Source organism: Triticum aestivum, chromosome 5B (genome assembly GCF_018294505.1).
Source record: "Triticum aestivum cultivar Chinese Spring chromosome 5B, IWGSC CS RefSeq v2.1, whole genome shotgun sequence".
Lineage (NCBI taxonomy): Eukaryota > Viridiplantae > Streptophyta > Magnoliopsida > Poales > Poaceae > Triticum > Triticum aestivum.
Window position 1 is genome coordinate 392,783,969 of NC_057807.1, and position 10,771 is coordinate 392,794,739.

Below are 10,771 nucleotides of genomic sequence, written 5' to 3' on the forward strand. Positions count from 1 at the left end.
CAGAAACAAACACTCAAAGTTTCATAATTCTTAAGTAAACATATTTCTTTTCTTTTAACATTTTTTGCGATATTTCTAACTATTTAATTGATGAGTGGCTGTACAATTCTCGCGTGAAAATATTGCGGATACTTGAGCAAGCTCTGGGGCATACGGTGACGGTCAGACCAGTGGGTGAACAATTCTTTCTTTGTCGTAGGTCCACAGCTTTCGGTCCAAGATCCAGCGGATAGCAGTACCCCAATCTGCTGGCGAGCAATCCTATTCGTCTACTGGCTGATCCATCGGTACATGAAATCTCTTGTCCTTTTCATCGTTTTCCTCTTTCTCACCCTGATAGATCCTGCACAGTACGTGTGTTCCTTAGAACAAGCGTACAATACTACCCTCGTACACCTACTTCCTCTCCTCCTCTCTACTCCCTTCTAGGGTTGTGCTGTACCGCTTAAATCATTTGGGTGGGAAACTGGGGGCACTGCCGTACGCATCGATTCTCCTCGACAACTAGAATACACAAGCTAGCTAGCTAGTTTGCACCTGCTGAGACCCCCGTTCGCACCACCTTTGCGCCTTTACCGCCTGCCGGCCGTTCGCCATATGGAGTCCAACGGCGGCGAGGGAGAGTGCGACATCGACCTCAACCTCTCCCTGCATCGGGCGTCGTCGCCGGAGCCGCTGGGCTACTTCACCTGCACCTACTGCGACAAGAAGTTCTACTCCTCCCAAGCGCTGGGCGGCCACCAGAACGCCCACAAGTTCGAGCGCAGCGTCGCCAAACGCACGCGGGAGCTGGCCGCCGCGCGCCGCCACGGCCACGCGGGCCGGGTCGGCGCCGGCGAGGAGGGCAGCAGGGGAGGGAAGGACCCGACCAGCAATGCCGCGGGGAGCTCCTCGCACAGGAGGGTGTCGCCGCCGGAGGCAGCTCGCCGGGACCTCATCACCGAGGAGATCGATCTGTCTCTCAAGCTCTGATATTACTGGATCGAGGTTCTTGTCACTGCAAACTTATGGTCTATTCGCCTTATTACTGGGTTCTTGTGATTTCTTACTCATTTTATGTCTAGAATGAAAGTATGAAACCTCGCATAGAGCTTCTTCTCCCTTTTCTTTTGCTATTTTTTTACCGGGGCACAATTTACTATATAAGTACTACTACTCATAAGCAAGGCAAAGACATACTATGGTGAGATACACTGCTCCAGAATGGCCGCATACGGTATGTTACAAAGTTACTGCCCGAGTTACAAGGATGAAAACAGCATATTACTAGGCGAGACATGGACACATGCAGTACTAGCCATGCCATGCAGCGAAGCAGCTGCAGGCGTAGCATCATAGCCAACAGATAGCTAAGCCTCATCAATAATTCTTGTAAAGCAAATCTGTGGGTGGTTCTCTGTAGTTGTGTGGTCCAGTCGGCCTTCCAATAGGATAGGATCCCCCTGTCGCTGCTGCTCCTTGTTCTGTACCGTGCATAAAACACGTGACTTATTACCTTCCTCTGTCGTTATTGGGATAGTGATACCAACTGAATAACTGTAATAATTTGAAGTGATGGGGAGGTTGCAACAGGTGGTTGTGCTGGCGATGCAGAAGAGAAAAACTTGTGGAAAAGGAAAGCAGCAGGAATAAAATCCCAATAAATTATTTCTTGGACACAGAATCCCAATAAATTCTTCCCTATGCCTTTTTTGCAAAGCCAATTCTTCTGTATGTAGATGTTCACATCGAAACATCCATCTCTTATTTTTTCGCAAAGGAGGTTTTACCCCGCCCTCCGCATCATGCGGTGCACACATCCATAACCTCCACCTCTTGTTTGTAAATAAATACAAATAATAATCAAATGATGTACTGTATTATGCACTACAGGAAAATTACATGCTGCCGAGTATTAACGTGTAAGTCGAGTGTTAAAACATTCTCGGCTTAAACCAACCTAAGCCGAGTAGTGACCGGAGAATACACAACAAAAAATAGGTACTCGGCTTCCATACGAGTAAGCTGAGTGTGTGCACAAAAGGCTGTCTGTGCACGACCGATACTCGGCATACAGGAGGAAAGGCACTCGGCTTACAGCCATTGCTCGGCAAAGGTTCCTATCATGTGGCCATAACGGCGGCTGCAGACGTCTCCGTGACGGTGCTATATATAAGCCGAGTACTCGATAAACGGCACTCGGCTTACACATGCACTTTTTTTAAACCTATTTTTTAGTGCAAACAATGATTTTTAATCCTATACATTTGCATTTATATTTAGTCATTGCATTTTGTTTCTTTCCCCAATTACCCATTCTGTATACTCTAGTTTTCTTCGCCCTTTCGATCCACTAGTTTTGTGATTTCTCTCTAATTAATTATCAATATTTTGCCACTTCGAATTTGTAAGGTATTGTCCTATACTCATCACACCCCTTAGCGTACCCATATTAGGATCACATGCAAAATGATTAGTTGTTTTGAATCTTAACGCGATTTGATCAAAGGACAGTCGGCTTCCGTATGTTTGTTATGTTTCGGCTTTCACTTGCAGAAGGTGCATCCCAGATGTCATGTTCAAACAACCGATGACACCGAATACTTTGCCTGCTGCCCTGCTGATGGATTAATTACAAAAGCTGAACTTAAAAGGGTGCACACTAATAAGAAAACAGTTGATACATGGCTCTTACCCCAAAATGGTTACCAAAAATCCTACCCTAACCTACATAATGGTATCCTTCTCTTGCGAGGACCTCTGGGGCCAGACTTGCACCTCCCGGTGCTCGATGAATCAATCACATAACATTTCACTCAACTAGCTAGTTGAGGAGAATAGACACAGCTGTTTTCAGATATCGTGGTATGTGCTCCGTTCATTCCAAAGTCTGAAGGAGCCGCGAGGCCAGCTGGACACATGGCTTAGCCATATAGCTAGTCAGCTTATAGAAATGCCACATGGCACCGCCATTAGGTGGCACCGGCCCTGATCCCGCCTTTTTTACCGAGAGCCACTGGTTTATACTCGGCTAACACATAAGCCGAGTACCCGTGAAGGACACTTGGCTTACATTGCCCAAGCCAATTCATATCAAGCCGAGTACTGTAAGCCGAGTGCAACACTCGCCTTACACTTCGCAGAGATTAAAATGCTCTTTGCCGAGTATACTTCATACTCGGCTTTATTTATTTTTCCTATAGTGGTGGTATCAGTTTGGTTTAAACCATTTTTGACACTTCTTTATTTGCTTCCACATCTACATAATCCATAGCACATTTATTTCACTATATAATATCGGATAGTCCAGAGGTCAACCAAATGAAAACTTATTTTGCGTTAGTTGATTCATTTTCGGTCGTCGGATGCAAAACCAACGGCTAGATGGCCTTCCTCAACCTTATGCCTTCTCATTCTTCCTCTCAAATTTGCTCCCGCGCCAGCCTGGCCTCGCCGCCCTTCCCTCACTGACGCCCACAGTCATTCTTATGCCGCCCCTCGGACACCTTGGCGAAGCACCAGATTTTTCTAGTGAGCCCTGCACCTTCTATCCCGAACCATCAAGTTTCTTACCCGCCTCCGACGGCTACCGCCGGCTATGGCATGTTCTTGGCCGAGGCCTTGCTCGTGTCCTTAGGCCTCGCTTCATTCGCCCCAGCATCGCCGTCGGTGACCTAGGTGCTCCGCGTGGCTGCTGCTTCCTTCCCAAAAGTATCGACTAACCCAAATTTCAAATTCAAGCGACCGACGACCAGCTAAATTGATGTAATATACCTTCATAGGCACTAAAGAGTACACGCTCTCCATGACTTATATTCACTCAGCCTGAACATAAAGCGCTATGGAAACAAGCTCAAAACAATCAGACTTCATGGATGGTTCTTTTGGGGCTTATAGGTGTCTGCCACCTACACAACTTATTCTGGCAGCCCAACCTAAAATTTTATTCTAGAAACCTATTAGATAAAATTTATCTAATAGGTTTCTAGAATAAAGTTTTAGGAGCTGTCAGAATAAGCTGGGTAGGGGGAATCTTATTTTGGGAACCACACATAAGCCCCAGGCTTCTAGAGAATGGTGTAATTTTTAGCATATCACATCCTCTCGACATATCTTTAATGACTACAATGATCCAGGAGAGTTGTCAATAGTCTTTCTGTAATGGCTACATCATCCTTCTGTTCCCCATTAATTGATTATCCTTAAATAACAATTGACGAAAATATGTACCCATGCCTGTTTATTTAGAGCTTTTATTTTAGTTAAGTGATAGTATAGAGTATAGCATTTTAAACAGTGCACTCTTTGTGTTGCATGCTAATCAGTCTTAATCTTACTGAATTAGGATAACTACAAATATATAACTCATGCTTCATGTTTTTCTTAAAAGATGATGTCATATTAAGCTCAATAAAAAAGTTTTTTTTATACATTTGTGGGTTCTTATACATCATTATTGTCACATACTTCATTACTTTTATTATTTTAAAAAAGTAAACTGAGAGCTATCTTACATTTGTTTCTTTTTCAATTAATTTTAGTTGTTTTCAAGCACATATTTAGACATTTGTTTTAACTGGCAAAAAGGCCCGTGCGTTATAATGGGATAATAAAATCACGGTCTTCAAATCAAGTTTTCAATATTCACACTACATTTATATACATGTATTTGAACATTTGTGCATCAACCTGTGCACATGCGGACATAAGACATGTGCATTCTAACATGCTCACAATGGATCGGTGTTGGACGTGATCCTTGATGCGTATATTTTGTTTTTTTAGTACATCCTCGACGCGTATATGAGAAGGAAAAGAAAAATTCAGTCTCATGATGGATGAAACTGGAGAGCCCTATGACATACGAATAATTTGGAGACACACTCGTTTTTTTTTCACTTTTACGGGTGACGATGTTGGTAATTTACTTCAACTTTAGGGGGCAGTTTGGATGACAGATGAAAAATTCAGAGAAACAATTAATGAAGAGTTTTTTTTTCACTTTTACGGGTGGTGGGGGTAATTTTCTTTAACTTTAAGGGCAGTTTCAATGACTGGCGAGAAAATCAAAGAAACAATTAATGAATAGATTTTTTCTCACTTACAGGTGGTATGATGGTTAATTTATTTCAATATTATGGACAACTTAGGATAGATGAATGGACAAAAAACAGAGAAATACACTGTTCTTCAATATTATGTATAAATATAGACATATATGCCGTTTTCGCAGGAAGGCGCAAGGCATCATCTAGTATGACTAGAAGGCCGAGCACACCACACGCACCATGGTGGCACACGATTGTGTCTCGTTAATCTTAGTTCTAACCCATAGCTACAATTTTGTGTCGCTATATTAGAGAGATGGCTTCTAGAAAGTGGGCAATTGGTAGGCGCATTCTAGTATCGGATAATGAACGTATTACTTACGACATCCCAGTAAAACTATTAACACCCTTGTGGCACAAGGCTGGCCTGACTAGCCACAAACGTGTGCAATAAGAGCATCTTCAATGCTAATCCTCAAAACCTTCGAACGTGTTTTGTCATCCAACATGATTCTGTATCGCTTCATAGGTCGATTCAGACGCGTTTTTCCCCACAAATTGAAGACAAAGTGAGGGAAAAGGGTGCACGCATTCGAACTGCCACGCCCGCTTCTGACTACCCTGACCCATCAAAACCTCTTCTCCCACGGCCGCGTGCGTTCACTTCCGGCGCCAGTTGCCTGCATTCATGCCATCGTGGAGCGGCCGCTCCGCATTGAAGCCGATCTAGAGCGGATGCGACTTCTCTCTGGCACGGGCATTGAAGCGGCGAGCTGGCCAAGAGCGCCGCCGCATTGCGTTCCCGGTGTCCATGCCTATTCAACGCCGAAGACAAGTTTAGTGGACGGGACGGATATGTACCACACCCGTTCAATTCCCGTCTGGCTGTATGATGCCATTAAGCAGGCCCGACGGCCAAGGAACCAACTCCGGCGCCGCGCATTGACACACCCAAACACTTGGCTCCACTAGAATCCGCTATTTAAAGGCGGCCACGCCGGCCTAAACTGCACACCACAACATATCCGCTCCACATTCTCCTCCCTTGCGCCACATCCACCATGACTGCGAGCGGCAATGCTCTGTAGGAGATCCTATCAACGGATATGAAGCACGAGGTCGCCGCCCTTGCGGCCGCATGGCAGAGCCACCGTGCGAGGTGGACTGAGGCCGGCATGCTGGTGATTGCTTGTATCTGCGTTGGTATTCCCCCGAAGAGGAGAGGATGATGCAGCACAGCAACAGTATGATAGGAAATACACCCGGGGCCCGTAGATTTCACTAGTGACTTCTCCCGAGAAAATAGCATACAGTGGGTAAACAAATTACTGTAGGGCAATTGATAGAAGAGCAAATAATTATGACGATGTCCAAGGCAATGATCGTGTATATAGGCATCACATCCAAGATTAGTAGACCGACTCCTGCCTGCATTTACTACTATCACTCCACACATCGACCGTTATCCAACATGCATCTAGTGTATTAAGTTCATAAAAAACTGAAGTAATGTAATAAGAACGCTGACATGATATAGACAAGATCTATTCATATAGGAATATACCCCATCTTTTTATCCTTAATGGCAATGATACATGCATGTCATGTCTCCTTCTATCACTGAGAATGAGCACCGCAAGATCGAACCTATCACAAAGCACCTCTTCCTATTGCAAGAAAAATTAATCAAGTTGGCCAAACCAAACCAAAGTTTCGGAGAAGAAATACGAGGCTATAACAATCACACATAAAAGAGTTCAACAAAGATTCGAATAATATTCATGGATAGATCTGATCATAAACTCACAGTTCATCGGATCCCAACAAACAAACCGCAAAAAGTCATTACATCAAATAGATCTCCAAGAACATAAAGGAGGATATTGTATTGAAGATCAAAAAGAGAGAATAAGTCATCTAGCTACTACCTACGGACCCGTAAGTCTGTGGTAAACTACTCACACATCATCGGAGGGGCAAGGGTGATGATGAAGAACCCCTCCATGATCGTTGACCTCTCTGGCAAAGTACCGGAAAAGGCCCCTAGGTTAGATCTCGCGGTTCTGGAACTTGCGGTGTCTAGAATTGTGTTTTGATGACTTCCTTAGGGTTTCTGGAATATTAGTATTTATAGAGCTGAGAGGTGGTGGAGGGGGTGCCTGTGGGCCCCACTACCCACTAGGGCATGCCTGGGGGCCCTGGCGCACCCTGGTGCCTATTGGGCCGCACAGGGCCCCTCTGGTGCACATGTTGGGCCTCCTGGGTGTCTTTTGGGCAGAAAAAACTCTCCAAAAAGTTTTGATGCATCTGGACTTTGCTTGATACGGATATTCTGCGAAGGAAAAAACAAGCAAAAAAACAGCAACTGGCACTAGGCACTATGTCAATAGCTTAGTCCCAAAAAATGTTATAAAGTTGCTAGTAATGAATGCAAATCATCCAAGATTGATAATATAACAGCATGGAATAATAATAAAAAATAGATACGTTGGAGACATATCAGCTGGCTAGCTCCTTCGAGGCCTCTGACAATGACCCCACAATGGAGACGGGGTCGGCCGACGACACCGGGCCGGAGCCCGCGACAGTGCATGTCGACTTGATCATATAACACTGCCCTGGATTAATAGTGGGTGCTCACCACATCGGCATGCTATTCATGGGCCGGGCCGAGGACCCACCGACAACTAAAGGATGGGCCATGTAACCATGGTCCCTGATGTGTTCAAGTTTGTCCCTAGATGTACCCGGCATACTTGCAACCCTAGATATCCTTGGTGCCTATATAAGCCGAGGGGTTTTGTCTGTAGAGGCAAGTTAGAACTCATTAATATGATCTTGAGGTAGATATCTTGTGCTCTGTACCCCACCACAATCAATACAAAGAGAGCATGACATAGGATTTTATCTCTTCGAGAGGGCCCGGACTTGGTAGCATTGTGTCTTTCTCTACTTCCTGTTACCATATAGCCAAGACCACCAGCTCGGGACCCCCTACCAAAGATCCGCCGGTTTTAGCACCGACATTGGTGGCCCATGCAGGTCCATTGTGTGGTAGCAAAGGCTTGATGGCTCATCTTCGGATCAACGATGACATTGGCTCTAGGAAGACCTTTATCCCCGGTCAGCTCTTTGCCTTCCGCGGTGATACGTCTCCAACGTATCTATAATTTTTGATTGTTCCATACTGTTATATTATCATTCTTGGATGTTTCACAATCATTTTATATCATTTTTTGGTACAAACCTATTGACATAGTGCCCAATGCCAGTTGCTGTTTTCTGCTTGTTTTTTACATCGCATGAAATCAATACCAAACGGAGTCCAAACGCAGCGAAACTTTTTGTGGATTTTTCCTGGACTAGAAGACACAAGATGGGATGAAGAAGTACCGGAGGGGTGCCCCGAGGGGGGAAAAACCTACCAAGGTGCGCCTGGGGTCCCATGCGTGCCAATGTAGGTTATGCCCACCTCGGTGGCCTCCCGCGCCGCTTCTTTGCTCTATAAATACCCCAATATTCCAGAAACCCTAGGGGAGACGACGAAAATCAATTCCAGCCGCCGCAAGTTCCAGAACCACCAGATCCAATCTAAACACCATCACGGAGGGGTTCATCATGTCCATTGGCGCCTCTCCAATGATGCGTGAGTAGTTCATTGTAGACCTGCGGGTCTGCTACCTCTTGAGCTTGCATTGTTTTTTCCCTTGAAGAGGAAAGGGTGATGCAGCATAGAGTAAGTATTTCCCTCAGTTTGAGAAACAAGGTATCAATCCAGTAGGAGACAACGGACAAGTCACCGAATACCCACACAAACAATCAAACAAACTTGCACCCAACGCGATAAAGGGGTTGTCAATCTCTTCACGGTTACTTGCAAAAGTGAGATCTGATAGAGATAGATAAACGGTAAAGTAAATACTTTTGGTATTTTTGGTTTATAGATCGGAAAGTAAAAGATTGCAAAATAGTAGATCGGAAACTAACATGATGGAAAAAGAACTTATATGATGGAAAAGAGACCCGGTGGCCATAGGTTTCACTAGTGGCTTCTCTCAAGATTGCAAATAATACGGTCGGTGAACAAATTACTGCCAAGCAATTGATAGAACAACACATAATTATGACGATATCTAAGGCAATGATCATGAACATAGGCATCACGTCCATGTCAAGTAGACCGACTCCTGCCTGCATCTACTACTATTACTCCACACATCGACCGCTATCCAGGATGCATCTAGAGTATTAAGTTCATAAAGACCGGAGTAAAGCATTAAGTAATATGACATGATGTAGAGGAATTAACTCAAGCAATATGATGAAAACCCCATCTTTTTATCCTCGATGGCAACAATACAATATGTGCCTTGCTGCCCCAACTGTCACTGGGAAAGGACACTTCAAGATTGAATCCAAAGCTAAGCACTTCTCCCATTGCATGAAAAACCAATCTAGTAGGCCAAACTAAACAGATAATTTGAAGAGACTTGCAAAGATATCAAATCATGCATATAAGAATTCAGAGAAGATTCAAATAATATTCATAGATAACCTGATCATAAATCCACAATTCATCGGACCTCGGCAAACACACTTCAAAATAGTATTGCATCGAATAGATCTCCAAGAACATCAAGGAGAACATGGTATTGAGAATCAAAGAGAGAGAATAAGCCATCTAGCTACTAGCTATGGACCCATAGGTCTGCGGTAAACTAATCACGCTTCATCGGAAGGGCAACGGTGTTGATGTAGAAGCCCTATGTGATCGAATCCCCCTCCGGCTGGACGCCGGAAAAGGCCCCTAGATGGGATCTCACGGGTACAGAAGGTTGCGGCGGTGGAAAAGTGTTTTCGTGGCTCCCCCTGATGGTTTTGGGGTATAAGAGTATATATGGGTGAAAGAATTAGGTCATGAGACCCACGAGGGGCCCACAACACAGGGGGGGGGGGGGCACGCCCTTCACCCTTGTGGCCGCCTTGTGGCTCCTCAGACTTCATCTCCAAGTCTCCTGGTTTGCTTCTGGTCCAGGAAAGATCATCACGAAAGTTTTATTCTGTTTGGACTCTGTTTGGTATTCCTTTTCTGCGAAACTCAAAAACAAGCAAAAAACAGAAACTGGCACTCGGCTCTAGGTTAATAAGTTAGTTGCAAAATTAATATAAAACAGCATATTAATGCATATAAAACATCCAAAATAGATAATATAATAGCATGGAACAATAAAAAAATTATAGACACGTTGGAGATGTATCAAGCATCCCCAAGCTTAATTCATGCTCGTCCTCGAGTAGGTAAATGATAAAAATATAATTTTTAATGTGGAATGCTATCTAACATATTTATCCATGTAATTCTCTTTATTGTGGCATGAATGTTAAGATCCATAAAATTCAAAACAAAAGTTTAATATTGACACAAAAATAATAATACTTCAAACATACTAACAAGGCAATTATGTCCTCTCAAAATAACATGGCCAAAGAAAGCTTATCCCTAAAAAATCATATAGTCTGGCTATGCTCCATCTTCATCACACAAAATATTCAAGTCATGCACAACCCCGATGACAAGCCAAGAAATTGTTTCATACTTTTGATGTTCTCAAACTTTTTCAACTTTCATGCAATACATGAGCGTGAGCCATGGATATAACACTATGGTGGAAGAGAATATGTTGGTTGTGGAGAAGACAAAAAGAGGGAGATAGTCTCACATCAACTAGGCGTATCAACGGGCT

The 10,771-nt window shown here is 44.0% G+C and overlaps 1 protein-coding gene across 1 annotated transcript; it reads left to right on the forward strand.

Moving 5' to 3' along the window:
• Nucleotides 1–397: 397 nt before the first annotated feature.
• Nucleotides 398–1,573, forward strand: LOC123116201 (zinc finger protein 2). Its single transcript, XM_044537195.1, has one exon. The coding sequence runs from the start codon at nucleotides 598–600 to the stop codon at nucleotides 970–972; it is 375 nt and encodes a 124-aa protein (XP_044393130.1). The 5' UTR covers nucleotides 398–597; the 3' UTR covers nucleotides 973–1,573.
• Nucleotides 1,574–10,771: the final 9,198 nt, after the last annotated feature.